General features: G+C 37.0%; 1 protein-coding gene across 1 annotated transcript in view; it reads left to right on the top strand.

The window, feature by feature from the left end:
- The first annotated feature begins 557 nt into the window (after positions 1-557).
- Positions 558-23258, top strand: part of LOC131425860 (low-density lipoprotein receptor-related protein 4) — an 85459-nt gene continuing 62758 nt past the window's right edge. The window contains exons 1-2 of the mRNA XM_058588105.1: positions 558-1003; positions 8226-8919. Of these exons, the coding sequence (XP_058444088.1) occupies positions 8796-8919 (124 nt within the window). The 5' untranslated portion in view covers positions 558-1003; positions 8226-8795. The remainder of the gene's footprint in view (positions 1004-8225; positions 8920-23258) is intronic.

Genomic DNA, 23258 nt, shown 5'->3' with positions numbered 1-23258 from the left:
TCGATACACTACTTTACACTCAAGATTGTTAGAAGTACTTATTAAAATTAAAATTACAGAAAAACCTTACAGAAAGATAAAATTGTATCTGAATTGTTGTTCCATTTTTCCGGGCAAAATCCGACATGCCAAACGACATTTCAACAAACTTTTTGTACGGTTTTTTTTTTTCAAGAACTGGTTTTATTTACGAACCCCTGCCTTACGATCTAATGAAGGTTTGGGTGTATTATTTTTGTCATTATTGTACACTGCAATTTTAGTGTACTTTTCGTATTTGAAAAAATTGTCTTCGGTTCTTTTCAAGAAATGATATAAAATATTAATAAATATTATTCGTTAAAGTAGCAATTTTCTCAACGACTAGATCGTTCGCCAATACCGAACGATTCGAAACCATTTCGCCAACTCTCCCCGCGTTCGGCTAATCGCATCTCTCCAAATGGATGCTGTTGATAACAACGTTCGAACGCATGCAAATGGGTGGAAGGGCGAAAGCTCCAGTTTCGGATCATCGTTTCGCTTTCCCATCGCTCCAGTCGAGTCGTATTCTCAGCCAGAGTCAGTCTGGAGTCGGCCACGTTCGAAAGCACAAGCAAAAGCAAAACCATCCACAGCATCCAACGGCGGTCACAGGGCGAAACGCAATTTCACCCTGCCACCCATTTGAACTGGATTGAAAGAGACTACAGTGCCAGTGCTTACTAAAGGGAGTTCCTCCATCTTTACTCGCGTGCTCAAGGATGAAAATCAAGTGAAACTAGGACCTATGTGAATTGTGGTGGTCAATCGTAGGAAAAAAGCTGTAGGCTTCGGCCGAATTGCAGTGAAAAATGAGGTCCCAAGATGGCCCTGCCCAGTGTTGAAAATTTTCCATCCCTCCACCACCACCACCTCAGTGATTGAACAGTGAATTTTAAAAATGGATGAAAATCTGGTGCCAAGTGAGGAGAAGCCAGCATCACGCCCACGTGCGAAAATGACACTGCGAAAAGGATAAAATGTAGGTTCCGGTTTCAGTTCTTCCGTTGGCCGAATGCAGTCCTTCCAGTTGCGGTCACTCCAACCGATGGATGTTTGGGAATTTTCCGATCGAATTTTCCAATTCGACTTTTGGTTGGGAAAAACACACCCATTAGGATCTTTTTTTTTCCTTCCTTGGTTGCAGTTTTTTCATCTCTCTTTTTCTCGCATTCTCGCATTCGCGTGCGGAACAGTGCGCTCTCTCCATCGCTCCCAAGCAAGGCTCATCTCGCTGATGATCGAAGCTCCGGAGCTTTTTTCCGTAGGTTGTATGGATGGACGGATGGTAGGTCGTCCTTCGCAGTTGCATGCAGCCGCCTGGTGCCATGATGCCAGTGCTCTCCGAATGTGTGTGTAGCATGTGTTTGCAATTTTAGATCGCCCATCAGGAGAGGTTCCATCCTGTCTCGTCCGCGTGTAGCCCTCTCCGGAATCGGTTCGCATTGGTCGGAATCGTTAATCACAATCTCTCTCTCTCTCTCTCTCTCCCTCTCACGCAAACGTTGAGTGTTTACTGGTTTTTCATTCGTTCATTGAGGAAAATTCTTCAAATAGAGTCAGCCATTTTAGCACCTCCGTTCGTTGGTGCCACCATCGGATGATGCACGATAGTAATGGGCCTCGAAAGGACATGAACTGAAAAAAACTAGTATGTTTCATTTTCGAGGATATTGTAATGATAACAATGGAAATATTGAAAAGGTCTAACATTACTTCGCAAATGATAGAAGCTGAAGAAGTTTTTTGCGAATGATGAACTCTAAGTTTAACTATTTCAAGCGAATTGTAGTTTTTTTTCATTAACCAATCTACAAAAGTACAAAATTCACTAATTAGCACAAAAGTATAGACCATAAACATAAAACGGACCATAATTGAGATCAGTGCAACGCAATTAAGGGACAATTTGCAATCTTAGGAAAACAGCCATTGTTGGAAAACGCAAAAGCAGTTTTCTCCACTGTCGTTGAGTGAAAATTCAGTTTATTTGGTACATTTTTCCTCAACGAATAATGATTTTTTCTCGAAGGTTTATCTAGCGATAGCGGAGAAAACCCACTTTTTCAATGCCTTTTTCGCATCTGACAATATAGTCTTATCCATTTAGAACCTAAACACATTTGTTCTATGTCTTGAAAAACGAGAAATAAAAGAAAATTGAATTTTGTAAGATAAAACTATACATAAATATAAGAAAGAATTCTTTCGAAACATTTAGAATAAATATTGAAACAAAAATTGCATGCTGAATGAAGTGATAGTTGAATGAAACATTGAACGATTCTGGTAATCGAAAGTAGGAAAAGAAAAACTTCTGTAATTGTCCCCTTTCACGACCTGGAAACAGGAACCCAGTGGCGCTATTATTAGCTACTAGGAAGTCAGATTTGTATAAAAGTCTATTTCAATTTAAGGAAACATAATACTTTTCTTTTAAATCTGAGTTAGCAAAGATCGGTCTGGCTGTTTCTGAGAAATTGGAGTGATTTCCGGTTTGGAGAGTTCCGGAACCAGAATCGATGATTCGGTATACCCAAAATCAACGTATTTGGTCATCGGCTAACCATTCCTGCCCAAATGAAGAATCAATTCCATGTCGTGAATGAACAAAAATTTCTGAAAATGAGATTTTTATACTTATCAGTCCAGAGGAAATGTGGTAGAGTTATATGTCATTTGAACCTAAGTTTGTGAAAATGGGATAAACGATCTCAGAGAAAATCGATTGCATTTTTTGCGTTCATTTTGCACAATTTATTACGTAACTCTGAAATCAGATATCGGATACAGATGAAATTCAGTAGTAGGCTATGGGACTATAAGGCCTTTAAGGGGCGGGTAGGGTCTAACACGTTTGAAAAAACATTTATTATTTTCTTTATATTTTCTGTTAGTAAAACATTTCAAGATTTTCTGTGAAATTTTCAAGCCTATTGGAACGAAACTCTGAAAGTTGTGGACCTTTATGTATGACTATCTCATTCTACGAAGAAGCAAAAGCTCGACTCACAGGCCCAAGATTTCTACTTCGATTGACTTTAAAACTTGAAAAAAAAATTTCAAAATGTTTCGTTATAATAAATTATAAAAGAAAAAAATATCATTTTTTGAAAATGTTAGACCCTACGGGTTTCCTGGAGTAACCATTTGTTTCCATTGATTTTATAGACAAAAAACTTGAAACACGCAGGTTTTGAAAGTCATTCGTCATTCAAAAACTACTGCACCATTTTTTTTTCAAATTTTGCACACATTTTCTACATATAAAAAACAAGCAATTGCGTCATTCTGCCGCTGGTCGTTTGCATTGGAGCAAAATGCAACGAAAAGTGAACGACGACGGGGAACATTACACAAAATTAGCCCTTCTTATTACTCCAAATGTTATCTAATTAGAATTACTTATCTGTTGAAATAAGCAAATCGGAAGTGAATATAGTTGAGTAATAATCTCTTGTTTTATTTAACGTTTCAACTAAATAATTTTTCTGAGTCATCACCATCGTCATTTGAGATAAGATCGGCAGTATGGGATAAAATTTTCAGTAGTATGACATAACCACAAAAGACTTGAAATTTAAGTTCTTTAATATGTTTGATAAGTAAAGAAGATAAAAAATGGATGCCACATTCATTGCGTAGTTGACTCGCTCAGCTCAGAAATCCATTTCTAGAGTTCAGTTCTGATTTTAGAATCCAAGGTTTTTTTCTTTAAATCCAGTTCTAAAATTCAATACCTCGTCCAGAATCGAGTTCCAGAGCTCTGGAACTGAAACCGAAATTCAGGACTTCATTCTAGGCCATGATCATGATTCTAGATCTGCATCCGGAAATTTCGGAAATACATTCTAGACATGGATTTGAATTGTGAAACAGAATTCTGAAGCTGAAATTAAAGTTCTGTTCTGAATTCGGTTCCAAAATTACAAATCGGAATTAAGATTTAGCACCAGAATTCCGAAACTGAGTTCCAAAATTCGGGAACGGAATTCGGATCAAGAGTGCTGTAGTAATTCCAGAACTCAGTTCCAGAATGCTGATCTAGAGTTTGGTTACTAAACTCAGTACCACAATTCTAGAAATTTAACTAAATTCAAGACTTTGAAAATTTTTTAACTATATTCCGGATTAAGACTCTAGAACTGAGTTTCGTAGCTGAACTCCGGATCCGAACTTGAAAACTAAATCCTGGACCGGGATTCTGCTGCACACCAGCAGCCTTGTCCAGAATTCGGAGTTCAGTCCCGAACCAGAATCCTTGTCTCGAAATCAGTGCAGAACACAGATTCAGTAAGCAGTTCCCGAATTCAGATTCATAATTCAGTTCCACAATAGAGGATCAAAATTGAGTTTCAGTATTCGGTTCAAGCATTCGGCTACAAAATTCAGCTCCAGAATTCCAGGTCCAGAGTACAGATTATTTAGCATTAAACCATTCATTTCATTTATATTCACATCATCCGGTTATGTCTCTAGCATTACCCACCTGCCTTTTGATGATAACTTTCCGAGTTATCCAAACCTTTAAACATTTTGTGCAGTGAGTTGAAACCTTTTTCCTTTCTTATATATAGCCCGCTTGCATGTGCCTGGCAGATTTTCCCCCAGGCGCCTAGGAGCGTCTGCCAGAAGGTTTTGCCGGAGTGCTGGCAGAATTTTGGCAAGAGTCGGGCAACAATGTAAAAACCGTTTCCGGCAGAGAATGTCGCCCAGCGGTTATTAACGGTTCTGTTTCTGCCGGATTTTTGTCATACAGCACCGTTTCGAATCTGTTTTTCTTTTCAGGGTCTTTGTTTTTTTTTCAAAAGTTTAAATGAAGGGCAATAACATAGCTTTTGCACTACAAAAAAAAATGATATGCAAAGCTTCTTCTCTCAATATAGCAGCATTTTCGTTTCATTTACCTGGTCTCGTTTTATTTATTTTGGAAGAACATGCAGGATTTACGATTATCAAACGAACAGAAAAAAAAGGAAGAGCGATCTGCATCAAACTTCTTAATTTCTGAGAGACCGCTGATCCGATTAGATTCAAATGGAAGTCACATATCCTGCTATTGAATTCAATCCAGATCTGACTCGCGGTTCTGGAGTCAAGAAGAAAAATACGCAATAAAAATGATAAAATTTTAACTCAATTTTCTCAAGGATCGCTTGACTAATTTTCATTAGCTCATGTCCAAATGAAGAATCTAACAACTCCAAAGAAATCCATCGATTTTTTCCGGATATATCTCCAAAAATATAGGTTGATAAGAATATAATATTTAATTTCAACAATAATATAAAATAGAGAATTAGAATTCTCTTGAACCTTAGAACAAATATGACAATCGACGAACTGAACAAATGTATGTGTGTGTATGCTAAAACTAAGCTAAAGCTAAGCTAAAGCTAAGCTAAAGCTAAGCTAAAGCTAAGCTAAAGCTAAGCTAAAGCTAAGCTAAAGCTAAGCTAAAGCTAAGCTAAAGCTAAGCTAAAGCTAAGCTAAAGCTAAGCTAAAGCTAAGCTAAAGCTAAGCTAAAGCTAAGCTAAAGCTAAGCTAAAGCTAAGCTAAAGCTAAGCTAAAGCTAAGCTAAAGCTAAGCTAAAGCTAAGCTAAAGCTAAGCTAAAGCTAAGCTAAAGCTAAGCTAAAGCTAAGCTAAAGCTAAGCTAAAGCTAAGCTAAGCTAAAGCTAAGCTAAAGCTAAGCTAAAGCTAAGCTAAAGCTAAGCTAAAGCTAAGCTAAAGCTAAGCTAAAGCTAAGCTAAAGCTAAGCTAAAGCTAAGCTAAAGCTAAGCTAAAGCTAAGCTAAAGCTAAGCTAAAGCTAAGCTAAAGCTAAGCTAAAGCTAAGCTAAAGCTAAGCTAAAGCTAAGCTAAAGCTAAGCTAAAGCTAAGCTAAAGCTAAGCTAAAGCTAAGCTAAAGCTAAGCTAAAGCTAAGCTAAAGCTAAGCTAAAGCTAAGCTAAAGCTAAGCTAAAGCTAAGCTAAAGCTAAGCTAAAGCTAAGCTAAAGCTAAGCTAAAGCTAAGCTAAAGCTAAGCTAAAGCTAAGCTAAAGCTAAGCTAAAGCTAAGCTAAAGCTAAGCTAAAGCTAAGCTAAAGCTAAGCTAAAGCTAAGCTAAAGCTAAGCTAAAGCTAAGCTAAAGCTAAGCTAAAGCTAAGCTAAAGCTAAGCTAAAGCTAAGCTAAAGCTAAGCTAAAGCTAAGCTAAAGCTAAGCTAAAGCTAAGCTTAAACTGTATTTGTGTTGTAAACAAAGAGGTCAAGGTCTCAGAGATGACTGAACCGATTTCGATCAAACTAGTCGCAAATGAAAGGTCTCCTTGGTGGCTTGAACGCTATTGAATTTTCGAATTATGCAAAGTGTTATGAGAAAATGATCAGATTTCTGATAATATCTGTCACAATTGTCCTTCTAAACAAAATATGTTCTTGGAATTAAATTTCACACGGTAATAGCAAATCAACAAGCCATCAATTGTTAGAATCCGTCTATTTTCTAACGGATATATCGATATTTTTGTGTAAGCGACTTTTCCCTTAATTACAGCAGTAGGAGTGAAGAAATATTTGTATGTTATATGAAATTGTATATGAGCAATAAATCACTTGCGTACAGCATCATTTTTCGTGACATTTTGGCTCGTTTCAATTCTTTGCACGGGTCATTTTTGGCAACATAATCGTTCGAATATGACATATGTTTAAGAAAAATGGCAGTATTCTCGAATTGAATATAATTTCATATTTATATTGGCTTAAACTGCTTACAGCAATAATTGCTGGAATAACATAACTTCTTACGCCCATATACCATCCGAATCAGTTCGTCGAGATCAGCATATGTGTGTGTGACAAAAAATTCCACTCAATTTTCTCGGAGATGGCTTGACCACTTTCTACAAACACAAATTCATATTTAAAAAAGTCCTATGCTTCCATACAAGGTTTCTGAGTTTCATTTGGATCCGACTTCTGGTTCCGGAACTACGGGATGGTATGTGTAACTAAATTAAAATAACGTCACTCATTTTTCCCAGAAATGGCTGAACCCATTTCCTCCATCTAAGATTTAAATGAAAGATCTTAAGTTTCCATAAAAACTTTTTTCTATTTAGTAACCAGATTCCACTTCTGGTTCAGGAGATACACGATGATTAGTGTAAAAATGTCAATTTTACAAAAAAATGGTCGGGTTTACAGATTTTAAGTCGATGACCAATTTTTTCCGTTTTACTGATCCATGCGTGTTCAGCCAACTGGCTCTCGTAGGTAATCAACGATTTATATGGGAGCCTTGTGCTCGACAAAGGTTCACATAGGAAGTAATAGCCTTCATCAGGGGAATGCGTAGCATACTATTCAGGGCACATGGGAAATATTTGTTTTCGATATCAAATAATTGATCACGACACTGTATTGTGCCTAGTTTCTGTTGTCTCGTCCGAAAGCGATGAGTTGTGTCGACCGTCACGTTTGAGATGTGGAAGCGAACTAGATTATTTCATCATTAATCATTTGCTTTTGCATGTTGATATTCGATGTTACGCATATAACAACCATAATAATTGTTCATGGAATAAGAGTTCATGTTCATGATACAAAGTCATTTGTTGTTCTGTTGCATAATTTTTCGAATTTGACAGTGATTTCGAATTTGTTTCCTTGCATTATTATGGATAGTCTCAAAAAACTTCATTAATTTCGAGAGACCGAATAGTACGCTTTTCTGAACTACTAGCCTTCTTAGTAAAGTTAACTTTATTTCTCAGCTTAATCGACCCATCTTCACTACAATCCTACAAATCAATACTTTTGTAGAAGGATCGAAAAAACAAATCCCCAATTCCATCGTATCGGGCGTATTGACGACTTGTTTTTTTTCTTGCAACTGCTTCAACGCTGACCCAAACATATTTGCGATTTACCTGAACAGCAAATTCGGCGCTCTTCGCCACAGCTTCCACCTAATCTATCTCACGTTTCGTCAGAGGATCGGCGACATGCAAAATCGCTCTCGCACAGTTGCCGCTCCCTTAGTCTCACGCTCCCGAAAAGCTGTGCTTTCATTCATCGAATTTTTGGTGTGTCGGAAAATTTTCCCATCCATCCATCTGAGACGGGCAAATGTGTTCGATTCGGTGTGGACTCTGCGTCCTTGCGGGAGAATAGAAAAGAAGAAGCAAAAAAAAAACAACTGACCGATGATTTTCTATCGATTGCAGTGGATCTTTTTGGCGAACAGCAGCATCTCAGCGGCAAGAACTATGAAGCAAGGGTATAAGAGAAGATTCCTACTGGGACTAGCCATCACCGATTTCGAGTTCCAGCAAAATTGAAACAACACGAAAAATGTGGTTCTGCGCCCAACAGTGATTTTTACAAGGCTCCTACAGTGACAGTGCGGAAATCGGTGAAAAGTGCTTTGTGATTTTAGAATTTTATCGAATTGGAAATGAAAAACTAATCCGTGTTTTCACCTGGGCACCACAAAAGCGCCAGCAACTGTGTCCGGTTCGGTTTTGTACTCAGCGAAAGAAGAAAAAAAAAGTGAACCGAAACGCCATCCAATCAATCAAAGTCAGGCAAAGGATTACTGCCACTGGATTGTGACCACCCCCGGATTATTTCCTTACAGTACCATCACACCCAGACACACACAAACACACACACGCTTACTAAATTCACTCACAAAACGGACAAACACCAGCCGCACCTACACAAACGCATCGACGGACGCGGAACGGAAACGGGAACGGGAACTAATTTGCGTCCCCAGCGCCAGACGAGTGATCATGAGCAGCAACATTTGGAACGGGCTGATCGATCGAAGTCGGAGTGGATTTTTACGGAATGTCTCGGGACGGCTCTTTGGCATGGTTGCCACCTTCTCGGCACTGCTGCTGGTCATCGGAGTTGGTAAGTGATCGATATTTATTTTCGAAATACTATCGAATTGAAATTCGCTTTTTTCATGAATGGAAACGCTTTTCGTGCGAGGTCGAGTTCTCTCGTTAGTCACTTTCTCACGTTTTAGTAAACATGATGGGCGTTTATTCACAGATCAAATAATAAAAAGAGAGAGACAGAGAAAGAAACAGTAACAGAGAGACAGTAGGAAAAGCTTCCCACAGCATCCCTGCGATATAATGGTTCACACAGGGAAAAGCTTGAGCATTGGTTTGGACCAACCTACGCGTTCCCGTCAGGACGAATGATTAGGTTCTCTCTCACTCTCTATCTTTCTATCTCGCAAAAGAGAACAGGAGAGCGGAAACACTTTCATGATGTTTTGGAAACAGATTCGTTTCGACGCAACACGAAATGACAGTTGAAAGATTGGTTTCTCTGTTCGATTTTTTTGCGAACAACGGTTTCGATTTCAGATTATTCGTTAGAGAAATGTGTTATCAGCGGCTGAAAGTTAAAATTGGATAGGTGCAAATGTAAGTGTAAGTTGGATGGGATCTTAGTTTGTTGGATTAGATCTTAATATTTTTTGCAAGAATCGAAAAAAAACTTTGATTGAAAAACCCGGATAAAACAATTTGTTTGTGCAGTTTGTATCTGATTTTTGACTTAAATATTGTTCCTTACTCATATAGAAATATGCTCCCATAGCTTCCTATTGAATTTCATGCTTATCCGATTTCCGGTTACGAAATTACATGGTAATATGTGCAAATGTATAAGAAAACTCAGTTTTCTCGGAAAAAAATAAATGGCCCTAAAATTCTTCATAAAGTCCCCAAATATTAAATCCAGATCATCATTCCGGTTTCAGTATTACAGCACGATAAGTGAAAAAATTTCAATTACTTGAGTATTTTTTCACAATCGATGGCAAACCGAAGTGCAAATTTATATAAAACTTACTGGAAAAATCATCTAGTTGGCAGATCTAGTTAATTAGTGGATATAAAAATCTACTTTTGGACTACTAGTCTCCGGTTTCCGCTTCCGAAAGCACCATTAATTGCGAGGAAAAGTTCCAAAAAAGGGAACCGATATTCACCAATCTTGATTCAAATTAAACCTCTCATTGTCTCAAAAGATACTGCGCAATTTCATCCAGATCTGTCTTCCGGTTCCGAAATTGTATAGCGATGAGTGTTAAAATTTTCAAACCGTCATACAAAATGACGATACAAAATCGGCACGTGCTGGTACGGCACCGCCATTGCGAACGAAGCACACAGCGTGCTTCGTTCAATTTCGTATAGCGTGCAGGGTTGCCACATTTAAAGCTATAATGTTCAGGAGAAAAATCTGCAAATCTGTATCGAGAAATTAAAATTCTGAATACGAAAAATGATAAGAAATTACAGCGCAACGAAATGAAAAATCCATTAAATCGAATATGAAAATGACAGTTACTTTTTGCTAAGAGGTAACGTTTGTTGTAATATAACAAGCAATTATTTATTTTTACTATCTTATGCTATGTTCACACCTGCAGAAAATAACATATTTTAACTATAGTAAAATAAACTTACGCATGACATACTACTTGTTATTGAATTTATTTAGAAAAATTAAACGCATTTATGCATTGAGTTTTGTGTTGAAATAACAACGAGTTAAATACAATAAAGTGGGTATTATAAGAAATCGTTCATGTTTTAAGGTAGCAGACGTTTATAGTGCTCTCTTAAGCTCAATGCGTTCATGCTGCTTTATTGTGTAATGTCATTTAAGAGATAGATTGTAACAAAACTAAAAATTGAACACAGACAGGCTACTGAATAAAATGAATTGTTAATGGAAAATGTATTTATTTGGTACATGTTCATTCTAGTGAATGTCCAGTAATTACTTTTTTAACAGTTTTTAATGAAATTCAACCGTGCTCTTTCATGGTGAATTACTATTTGGTACTGGTAAAGATACCGAAAATACATGATTGTTTTCTTGTTTTCAATCGTTCTAGTATAACAGCAACCAATAACAATAAAGATAGAATTAGAAAAAAATTAAATTGTGAAATATTCACAAACTCATCTGGAATCAATAAGAGTTTATTTACAAGCCAACAAAACGTGTGGTAAGCCCACTGTGCACTATCACTGGAAATATTTCTGGTTGTTCCGCTCCAGTCGATAACCAACGTGAGGGCCATCCGCCGGGTCTAAGTGGATAGGTGCAAGTGTAAGTTGGATGGGATCTTGGTTTATTGGATTAGATATTAGACTTTTTTGCAAGAACCGAGAAAGAACTGTGAACCCTGATATTAACAGCGGAGCAAAGCCAAACACGATATTCAACACTGTTTTATGCAATTGTTTTTTAGCCTCTAAAATACTCTGCACAGCACCCTTTTCCATGACGTTTCGACTTTGGCACGGTTCGTTTTTGGCAACAGAATCGTTCGAACGTGACATATGTATTAGAAAGATGGCAATATTTTCAAATTCAAAACAATTTCATTTTTATATTGATTTATACTGCATGCAACAATAATCGCTGGAAGAACACAACTTCTTACATCCTTACATCATTCGAAGAAGTTCATCGAGATGAGCAAATTTGTGTGTGTGAAAAATAATTTATTATTTTTCTCGGAGATGGCTTAACTGATTTCTAAAATTTTAGACCCATATAAACAGTCCTATGCTCCCATATAAAGTTTCTGAATTTCATTTCAATCCGACTCCTGGTGTTTGAACTACAGGATGATATATATAATGAAATTAAAACAATGCCACTCCCTAAGTAACCATATGCATTATATCATTGCACAGGTACAACTTTAGTATAACATCGTTAATGTAGAAGCACATTAATTGAACATGCTTTAAAGCAGCGTACAGTAAATATGTATTCAAAATATAATGAAACATTATCTTACAACAGCTTTTTGTCATGCTTTATATTGGCATTTAATGCTATATTTTATTGCAATCAAACATTATCGATAATAGTGTATAGAAATTGAATTGCTACAATAAATCAATGCATTAAGGAGTGTATCGAAAAGTAGTTAGCAACATTGATTATTGAATAAAAAAACGAAAAAAAAAACATATTTTTACATCAGTTTTCGATATATTGTAGAAAATTTTTCATTTTTATGCATTTCACTGATTATATTGAAGAAAATCCTAGTTTCTGTGAAACGCTCGCACATTGGACTTGACATTCTTCATTAAATTCTGCACAGTTACTTTTGTGACTTTCCTGGTGGCAGCTGTCCAGTTTTTTTAACTCCTGTATGTTTTGGGACACTGTACCGAAAGTGCCGCTTGACAATTGCCCAATACCTTTCAATTGGTCGAAGATCCGGGCAGTTCGGTGGGTTGATGTCCTTTTCCACGAATTGTACATTATTTTTTGACAACCACTGTAGAACGGAGTTAGCCTAGTGGGCTGTAGCCAAATCCGCCATTCTCTTCTTCAAACATTCTTCCTCGTACACCTTGGCGTTGATTGTGCCCTTCGTGAAGAAAATCGACGACCGCACACCACAGGTACAAATTGCTTGCCAGACCAACACCTTCTGCACAAACTTTTCCATCGCCACCGTGGTGTCAGCGTCGTCCAGGTCCTGGTACACCGATTTCGTATAATATTGCGGTCCGGGCAGCGCTCGAGAGTCTTCCTTGGCGTAGGTTTTGTCGTCGATCAGGATGCATCAGTCTTTATTCTGTAGAATCCGGTTATACAATTTTCGCGCTCATGTTTTGGCCTGAAGTTGCTGTACCAGGGACTTTTTCGGCACCTTCTGTTTCTTGTACGTTTTCAGGGAGTTCCGAACTTTGATCCGTTGAATCATCCCGATGCTGGTGTTAAACTGCTTGACTGAATCACGCGTCGACGCCGATGGGTTTTTCCTGATTTACCCATCCATTTTTAAGTCCCGGCCGGGCTGGCTGGGACCCGTTTTCCTACCGGATCGGGGCAAATCCTTCATGGAAAGGGTCTTACCGAACTTCTCGATAGTATTTTTGACACAGGTGTGGTGCACTTTCACCTGTTTTGCAATTTCGTTGTACGTGACACCACTTTCTGAGCACCAAGTGAGCAGAATTTTCTTTCGCGTTTCCGGATCAATTCGACTCATCATTGAAACGATAAACCGTACCGAAACCAATCGATTGTGCTAGGAATGCCAGGTCATTTTTTCAAAAATCTGTGATCAAACCTAAAACCTGATCTGTGTCCGTTTTCCGGTTTTCCGTACCCCAATAGCAGTTCAAATTCAATTTAGTGAGCAAAAAAAAAAGGTCTCACTACCAACACGCTCTGTTTCGTTTTCCTCAACCGCTCTGTAGTTTTTGGTGCTACACTGTGCTCGATTTCCAATATCTGTGAAAATCTGTGATTTATTCAAGAATCTGTGAAAATCTGTGATCATTTTCAGAAATCTGTGTCAGTTTTAAAATCTGTGCAAAAAATTCAATATCTGTGAAACACAGATTATTCTGTGAACCTGACATCCCTGGATTGCACGCTTAGAAAAAGTTACTCAAAGTTTGAGTACTAGTTACTCATTTTCAAATAATACATGGAAACGTCAAAAATTGAGTAGTTATCATCAATGATATTGAGTAACTCCTACTCTAAATTTGAGTTTAACGCAAAATCTCGTTTTATAGTTACTATTCGCATTCGCGATAAGTCTAAAAGTTGTAATAACCATTTGTAGCAACAGGTTGTATTTTTTGTTAGTGAGACGCGTATTTCGAGGGTGAGTCGATCAACACAAACGGTGTTGTGTCTGCAAAAACAGGAATGATCAGCTTCGTGTTGTGCTTTAGAATGGAAACGAATATGCTCAAATGTCATTTATGAGGAATTAGTGTATGATTGGTGCCTGAGCATAACACACTACTCCAAGCGACCACCACTTGATATAGTATTGAGTTCAATTATTTAACATGTTAATACAATACACTCAGAAAAGAAGCAATTTTTTTGCAAATTTGGTATATGTGAAATAAAATTTCACACAAAATTTGAGTGATAGTTACTCTATTTTTGTACATGTACGAATAAAGTATTACTCAGTAAATGAGTAGATTTTACCCAAATTTCGTTTCCAGTGGAAGAACTCAAATTTGAGTAACTTCGGAGTTACTCTAAATTAGAGTTGTTCCACTTTTTCTGTAGATGAGTGAGATCTTACTCATTTTTGAGTAACTATTTTTAGGCGTGTGCGCAGCTGTTATTGACATGTAAACAAACATGTCACCGCAAAACACGCTGCAAAAAATTAAGCCATTTCAGAGTAAAAATTGTTTGAATGTTGCTAGCTACTTATCGATACACTTCTTAGGGTTGAAAAAAGTAGAAAAAATTCTTCAACTTAAAGCTAGCCTAAATTTAGCTTTATTTACAAATATAATAGTTATCGGCAAAACAGAAGTAAAATGTGTTACCGACATTCACTTACAGATTTATTTACAGAGCCCTATAAAAATCGTTATCAATTCTTATCAACTATTATTAAATCGATGTTTTTACTGAATGTTAAAAAAATGTATTTCCAAAGCAACAAATGTGTTTCTGAACGAATAAAAAGGGAACTGTCAATCTTCATTGCACTAAAAAAAAGTTTTTGCAAAACGATGTATAGAAAATAGACCACATAATAAATTGGTTATGTGCAACGTCCACTTGTGCTTAACAAGAACACGAAATCGTTTCGTAGAATACCATAACTAACTATATATATTTTACTATTCTGATAATTAAATCAATTAAAGCAATAATTTAAATTATGTTGTAATAAACCCAACTCTTCGTTTATTGATTTCTGAGGATCATTGGGAAAAATATTTCCCTTTATAGGAAACTTATGCACCCTGCTATGTTTTTCTAGTGATATTCTGTTACTTTACACCCACAATAGCTAGAATATCGTGTTGTGCTGACATATTTCGTCCTGGACGTCTTATAGTCGGGAAAGGGTTATCTATGACTATCAAATTTGTAGTGCTTAATATTTTGCAATACATATTTGAGATGAGATTATGTGAAACGCACATGAGAATGCATGTTTAGATGATAAAAATGCGTTAAAAAGAGCATCCGATAGCTGGATTCGAACTTAGATGTTTATGATTACAAACTCATACTGCGAATGCATGGGATTTATATCGATACAAAAAAGATTTAAATACTAAGTACTTTAAGTACTTTTAATTATTTTACTCAACTATCTATTTCACATCCAAAGAAGTAAATATTTTAACAATGTCAGATATTCCATTTTCATGACACTACAATCGGGTCTTGTGAGTATGAGACAAAAAGTGCACCTAATTTTTACGGAGATAACTGAACCGATTTTTTCAGTTTCAGTTTCTCAAGCGAAAACGACATAAGAGTAATTCCAATCTTAACCCAACCATTACGTCACTGACCGTAATCCAAATATAATTGACCTTCACATAAACACCCCGCCCCCTTGCCATCGGATCAACCGAGCAAACCGATGTCCCTCCTTTTTTTCCACATCGTCATGAGCGTCTAAAAATTCACACAAACTGCACGCTGATGTTTATATTTATGGATGGCATACTGCACTGGATAAGTTTGAAGTGGCCAGTCACGTGCAGCATCGGACCGAAACTGGAACTGTTTGATTGCACCGTGCCGTGCCGTGCCTGGGTAGCCGACGAATCTGCATCGAATTGATTCCTAGAACAAAACGTGAAACACTGAATAAGTGCAATTTGCTGGTCTAATTGAATTTGGACCGGCCTGCTTCGTTGTCCAGGGAACGGGCGTTTGGTTGAGAACTTGAGAACAGCAGATTATCGTTCCCACCGGGTCGGTTCTGGGTTATTTTTTCCGTTTTATTTACAGTAGAATGAATGCAGAAATTTGAATGCACTGTTCAGAAATTGCTCCCATGACGGTTCTCATCAAGTGCCACCGGTAGCATAACGTGTGTGTGCAGTTCAATTACTGTGGGCATTCAGTGTTCCCAGAAGCCAATTGTCTAATTTTAGAATTGCACATTCTGCCGGACCGGTAGCTGTGCGGGCGGTACTGTAGCGAAGTTTATAAATATGTAGTACCGTGTCTTAATGATATTTGATGTCATTACCCTGGTCATTATCAGTATCATTCTTCACTTTTTTCTGTTTTCTCGGATCATCTTGGGCTACGGTGCATGCACGTGATTAGATTGAGCTTCTTAACCATGGATTTCCAAGAGTGAAACTTCTTCTCTCGCTTTAAAAGTTTCAGAATTTTGTAATCAAGAATTTTAGTTGTTAAAGCGTGAGTCAATAATTGTTACACCCAATTTCTACAATAGTTCAGTATGAATACTCGTTTCAGTTTTTCATATGTGTTCTAAATTTCCATTCAATGATTTCACTACAGGACTTCTCCGCAACAACAACGCTCAAATGAAACGCAGGTGGTTGGTGAAAAAAGGTTATAATTTTCCTATCGAGTATAAATTGAAACAAATTCATGTTCAGTTTAGTTAATGATATGTTAGAATTAGTATTTGGTAAATTCATTCAAAACTTTTAAATTATATAAACATAGTATCTTAGCAAGTATATAAATTACTCACGTTTAGTTTTCCTCGTAATTTCGCATATTCTGTTTTAGATACGGATATCTTGACGAGATCAAGAGCAAATTCTTTTCAGTAAATCTAGGGTTCTCACAATGCAGTTCACCAGTGATCCTAATATTAAGAATAGTTTGAAAGGAAAATTTACGGCTATTTTTCATTATTTCTTACCAATTCACGTTATTTAGTGATAAGAGCACTGCGATAAGTTGGTTTTATTGTCCAACCTAATCCAGTTTACACCTTAACTGCTGTCAAACCGTTTGTTTGATGCTACCCACTTGTGGGAAATTCTGGCGACCGTCAGATGGCTGGCTGCATTCCGGCTGCTGTCAAAATTGTCCAGGCGAATTTTTTTTACTATCTCTCCGTACGTGTCCCTCCTCTTTCTTTTTTTCTTTTTTTTTTTATTCGACTTCATTTGATATTCGTCAATCCCGCATGTACGTACAAAAAACGAATCTTGAGACAATCTAAATGAGATTGAAATATGGGTATGTTTGGTAGTGAGAAAGCAATGTTATTGGCAATAACATTTTCCATGATTAGTATATATGAAGGGCAATAACTTATTGCCTTTCATATGTATCTTTTATAGAAAAAATAGAACTAAGACGCTTAAAATGTAGAGCCGATTCAAAACGGTTCTGCCAATCTTGTGTGGCAAGAATCCGACAGAAAAGAACCGTTAATAATCGCTAGGCGAAATTCTCTGCCGGAAACGGTTGTTGCATTGTTTGGTAGAATTCCGGCAAGAATGGCTGGCGAACATAGCCGTCCGTCTGGGGGAAATCTGTCCGCCGCGTACAAGTGGGTAGTTTCGAACCTACATGGAACCGCAAAAAAACCCAATTTTAAGTACATTCAACCCAATTTGGGGGTTTCCGCTCATTAGCCTAATTTTAGCTAAAGTGGCCCTAGGTAGTTTCCGTAAGGCATGTGCAAAAGATACTTAAAGATGAGTTTATCTACTTTGCTCCTGGAAGTAAAAGTCTCATTTCAAATCGGACGAAGAGGAGAATGTCGAGTCTTGGTTGATGGATTGGAAGATTACGAACGTCTTATCCGATATTTGTCCGAGAAACCTCATAAATTTTATTCATATGATATAAAATCAGACAGACCCTTCAAGGCTGTCTTGAAAGGCTTATCAAATGATCAAAGTATTGATGAAATGAACTAAAAGAATTACTTGGTTTTGCCCCTTCCCAAGTAATACTTATGAAAAAAGAGCGAATGGTACTTCTTAACCACGCTCTGGAATTTCCCATGAACTGTACCTAATACACTTCAATCGAAGTGACGTAAACAATTTGAAAACTTTTGAAATAGTACGTTTCATTTCCCACATTAAAATTCATTAGGAACATTATAAACGGCATAATGGTATTGCAAACTTAACGCAATGTCATCGTTGCCAAGGCTTCGGCCATAGAACCAAAAATTGTCATATGGATATACGGTGCTTGAATTGTGGTAAATCGCATTCGAAAGACGTTTGTCCAATGAATGAAACCATTGATAAATTTTCATGTTCTAATTGTGATGGAAATCATAAATCCAATTATTTGAAATGTCCTGTCAGGGAAAAAATTTTAAACGCTCGTTCGCTTAGACAACAAGTCAAATCAACGACCTTCAATTAACAGAACATACCTGAAAATCAAAAAAACGTTACAAATACCACACCAAAGTCTTCTAAGGCACTTATTTCTTCGATTGTAAAACAAAAAACAGGAACGCCTTCCAGTTCGTCTTCTAACGAAAACAGTTTATTAATAGGTAGATCGGCCATGTCATCTTCTTCTAATGACAGTTACACTAGCGTAACAGGTAGACATCTACCTACCAATATTTCTTCAATGCCAGTCGCTTCTTTAAACGAAGTCGATTTAAGCGATATAACGGATTATTTGAATATCTTTGAAATCGAGTGAAGATAAATTTTATAATTTTCTCAAAGATCACAAAATTTACACTGCTATAGTGATGAAAACATTTTGTAAAGCAACTATCAAATTAAAAAGCAATCCACATTATGTGGTTCATCGATTTGACAGGTTTACTGGAACGAGTGGTAGAGTTGCCATTTTTATCCAATGGCAAATTAAACATCGAATTTTACCTTCTTTCAATACCAAAGTTATCGAAAGCTTGGGAATCGAAATCATTTCATCGCAGGAGCATATTTGCCATTCCAATGCGCCGATGAACAATTAAATTTCTTTAAAGACGATTTGCAAAAACATATAAAATATCGACCTAAAGTTTTCGTAATAGGGGTCTTAAATGCAAAGCATGTCTAGTGGAATTGTAGGCAAAATAACAGTAATGGAAAAAATACTTCATAATCAACTCTCTGCTGGTTACTTTACTGTTCTGTATCCCAGTAATCCGACTAGTTTCTCTTCCGTGAGAAACCCCTCTACAATTGATCTGATTATAACAGATCAAAGTCACATTTGTAGTGAACCGATTACACATGCTGACTTTGATTCCTCCTGTAAAATTCAGAATTTCCAACGAAGCTATAATTAATCCAATTAGTTCTATATTCAACCATCGTAGAGCTAATTGATTTGAATACAGATCTCAAATTGAAAGTAATGTGAATCATAAAACGGTTTGTGGGCCACTCTGCTGACATCGATACAGCAATAGATCAGAGGTGAGCAACCTTTTTGATTCAAAGGTTAAATTAAAATCTGGAAACTGTCAAAGGAACTAATTCCTGCTCTCAAGGAAGGAAATCAAATACTTCTCAAAACGGCGAACAAGCTCAAAAACTTGCTCAGCAGTGTCCGCTATTTTAATTTGAACGTTGTGAGTTCTATTGAATACGAAGTCTTACTAAAATATGATCATATTCCAGCTCAAGTATTGTTACAAGATTACATTACTGAGATGAATTTTGATGAAATTAAGTCAATTGGTAGGAAACTTAAAAACAAGAAGACTCCTGGTAATGATGGAATTTTCAATATTCTTATTGAAAACCTTTCCGATGTTGCCTAAAGACTTTTGGTTAAATTCGGATTAAAAAGACATGATTTAATGAGACTACACTTCTTTCAATTTATTATAGTTCTTTTTATTTTAATATTACGATCCCAAACGAGAAAGTGGTAAAGATATGTACCCACATTTTGTAATCCGAAAAAAAGTTCAGAATGAAATCAAATCGGACAATGTTGTGGAGATGAACTAGCTGCTGATTTCAGGCAAACATAGTGTTATTTTATGTTGTTTTCGTTCGATAGCGATTCTTATCCAGTTTCCACTCAAACTGCTGTCACACCATTGGTTCGAAGATATTTTCGAACTCAACGCCATAAAACTAAAATTTGGGTCAGTTTCGAAACTGATTTCTATATCAGGTACTCGCACATCATCAAAATCGACTGCTTTTCCTGGTTTCTCGATCGCAAACTCTATTTGGAATATATTTTAGAGTCTGCTATTACAAGATTCATTTCCTCTGATGACATTCGGAGAAATGGTACACTTAAATTAACGACCAATCTTCAATACATCCGTAAAACGGGATAACCTTGGACTGAATCGTTTGACAACATACATCTCAAACACTGAGCATTATCATGATGTGCACCAGCGAGAAGCGATGCTGCGAGTCTCTCTGGGGAGCTTTCGCTCCCAGTAAACTTCATCGTTTCGCGAAAGCTCAGCGGCTACATAGGTTTTGAAAAGGCGCAGGCGCTGCATAAATGATCCAAATTTCATTCAATCATGTAACTGTCGTTCATGGATAAGCACATTATTGTTTGTAACTGGAGCAGACAATCGATTCAACCAGAAAGACCTGATCTGCAAATGAATTTACTGCTGGTGCGCAATAGATGATAAATAGTTGAATTAAATTTTCCCTTTATTTTGAGTAACCGAATTACTCACGGCTGGCAGTGAATTTCAGTGTGGGCGTGTTATTTCATTTATTTTGCTAGCACTGACATTTATTTTTCGCAGCTACCGCAAAGTTTCGGCTAGATTACAAATCACGAAGTATGTACATCGTATTTAGAAACTGATCATCGTTTCATTGACACCTGGATATTAAAATTCTGACGGAATTTATCAGAACATGACATTTCGACTGCTTTACAATTCACACTTGCCCTAAAAAAGCCCTGAAGTTGTCGGAGTACCACTAACATTGTTTGAAATATTTTTGTGGAATAATCGGCACAATCACTACGACAATTATTCAATTTATCGTTAAAATGAAAATATATTCTAGGAGTTATACCGTTCGGGACCACACGGAGAACCCGCAGATCACAAAGTTACAATATTGCAATTGTTGTTTCACGCCCTGGTTGTTTCAACTACATCATCTGTGAGTTTAATGATAAAGCAATAAGCACCTACTCAGGCAAATGTTGTTCCAATTCCTGAATGATTGGTTAAAAGAAAACAGACAGTTATTGCTTTCATTCATAACAGGTAACTTTGCTGGGATTGTGTCATTGCTCAGTTGCACGAGTGACATCTCATTGAAACGTTTCATTTTCCACGTAGGGTGTATGTGATTGCTCAACTGTAACGTTTCATTATATACTCGTTTGTGATGAGTGTCTTCGCTGGGTGTCATTGGTAAACTGCCAGCACGATAAATAAAAAATGACAGTTTAGGAAAAACAACAATCGATTAGTTGTACCAAATTTTAACCAATCAAATTCACAAAAACAACAAATATTATAGTTGCTTTGCGATCGCTGGCGTTTGCGTGCAACGTGAAATTACCATTATCTCATGCGTTCCAAAATTATTATATTTTTTTTAGTTTTGACTATAGAGTTTTTTACTATATGGTTATTTGATTTTTGGATCAGAAAATCTTATTGATCCTTTGTACGGGGATGGAAATCAATTTCAAGCGTAAAATGCGAATAGCATTTTTTGAAGGCAGCTCATCTTCAACGAAACTCTTAGAATTTGTAACCTTTGCTCGGAATGCTACAGACACTGGCAACCAAGAGGAAACTCTGTATAGGCATACGATAACTATTTCGCAAGCTATAAAAAATATGGCAGAGAACACAAGCTAAATTTGTCGCACGTTATTTAATCGTGTGGTAAATAAAATTTCTCATTTAAAACTGTTACTCCTTTTGTTTCTTGTAAGGTAAATTTTGTTGTTTGAAGTTCAAAAGGAAACAGTTTTGGATCACTATTTTGCGCATTCAAAAGAAAAAAGAATAACTTTGTATGTGAAAATAACGAGGAAAAGTTTCTTAATTTTGAGAGCAAGGAACTCAAATTTTGAACAAAAAATCTATGATTTTTGCTTTTTCCTATAGAAAGCATATAGAATTGCCGGAAAATCGGTTTTTAATCGGAGATTTCTAGACTGTTTCTTCGTGTATTTCCCATGCAGGGTAGTTTAATTAGTAAAACGATTTTCCCGGATAGGAGAAAACGGCTACGGGTTCCGGTCCCGATTCTGCGGTTACTTTTTCGTCGTTTTGATTTCTTAGCTGTATTCGCATAACACTTTTTCACTTTGTTTTCCTCGTAAGATACAGCTCAAATTTAATAAGCAAATGATTTTTGAGTTGTCTATTGTTTTAAGTAGGTTAAACAATAAATTCTGAAAAATAGTATGTTACTCAAGAATAACTTGTTCAATTAATTGGAAATAGAACATAGTACCATTCTATAAGGTGTCTTCAAACTTCGTAGAGCGGTGAAGAAAAACCAGCAGCATATTAAGAAATATGCGCATTTGTGTAAACAAAAAAAACTGTTTTCATGCATCTAGTAGTGTGATGATGCTTTTCTCATGTGACTTGTATTGTTAGAAATATTACTGTAGTATTCGCGAAAAATCTGCTCCTTGAATAGAAACAGGGAAATTTGTTCGGACGTAAGCTGGTATACCCTAAAAATCGGAATAGTTTCGAGCTTGAATACGCCCAGGTTGACGGCTCAATGACCAGCAACTTACATGACCTATGCATTGAAGCAGTTTTGAGTCCAATGTAGAAGAATTTTTCTCTCTTTTCCATCGTCGCTGACGGCTTGACATTTCAAACACTCATCACACTGTAAATCCGGAACCAGTAGTCGGATCAACATGAAATTCAAAAATTTTCTTTGTCGTAAGAATGGCTTTCATTTGAGCTTAAGTTTGTTGAAATCGGATCATCGGAGTCATCTCGGAGAACAGTGAGTGCATGTTATTGTCACACGTAGACACGCTGAATCGAATGGTATAAGGCACTAGGCTTTCCGGGCCTCGGTTCAAAAGTCGGTTTTCACAGGTTTTGCATAGCCTTTCTTTATGAGAAAGGTGAAAACATCTTCTATTCTATCTTATTCTATCTATGTTTTTTTTTTCATCAATAACATTATTTCCCAACTTATTTCACCAACTTCATTACTTTTGCAATCATTCAGTAAAAACCATTCAAGCGAAGAGGTTGTGTTTCGATTGTACTGGCTCGTGAGTTAACGGCTGCTACCGAGACAATTCTAAGCTTCAGGTAGTTAAACTGCCCATAGCAAACGCAATATTCGGGGCGTTTCCCGACTGGAAAGCTAGCAACGAAGGCCATCCCGTTCATACGCACAGAGGTGTAGAGACACAGAGGTGCGAGAGCATAGAAGTGACGAGTCACAGAGGTGCCATCGCATAAAGGTGCGAAGACGAAGGGGTGCAAAGGCACAGAGGTGCTAAAGCAACCCAGTGCTGATCTACCA

The sequence above is a fragment of the Malaya genurostris genome, chromosome 1, assembly GCF_030247185.1.
Source record: "Malaya genurostris strain Urasoe2022 chromosome 1, Malgen_1.1, whole genome shotgun sequence".
NCBI lineage: Eukaryota > Metazoa > Arthropoda > Insecta > Diptera > Culicidae > Malaya > Malaya genurostris.
Note: the sequence above shows the minus strand (reverse complement) of the source record. Positions and strands in the feature narration are given on the sequence as shown.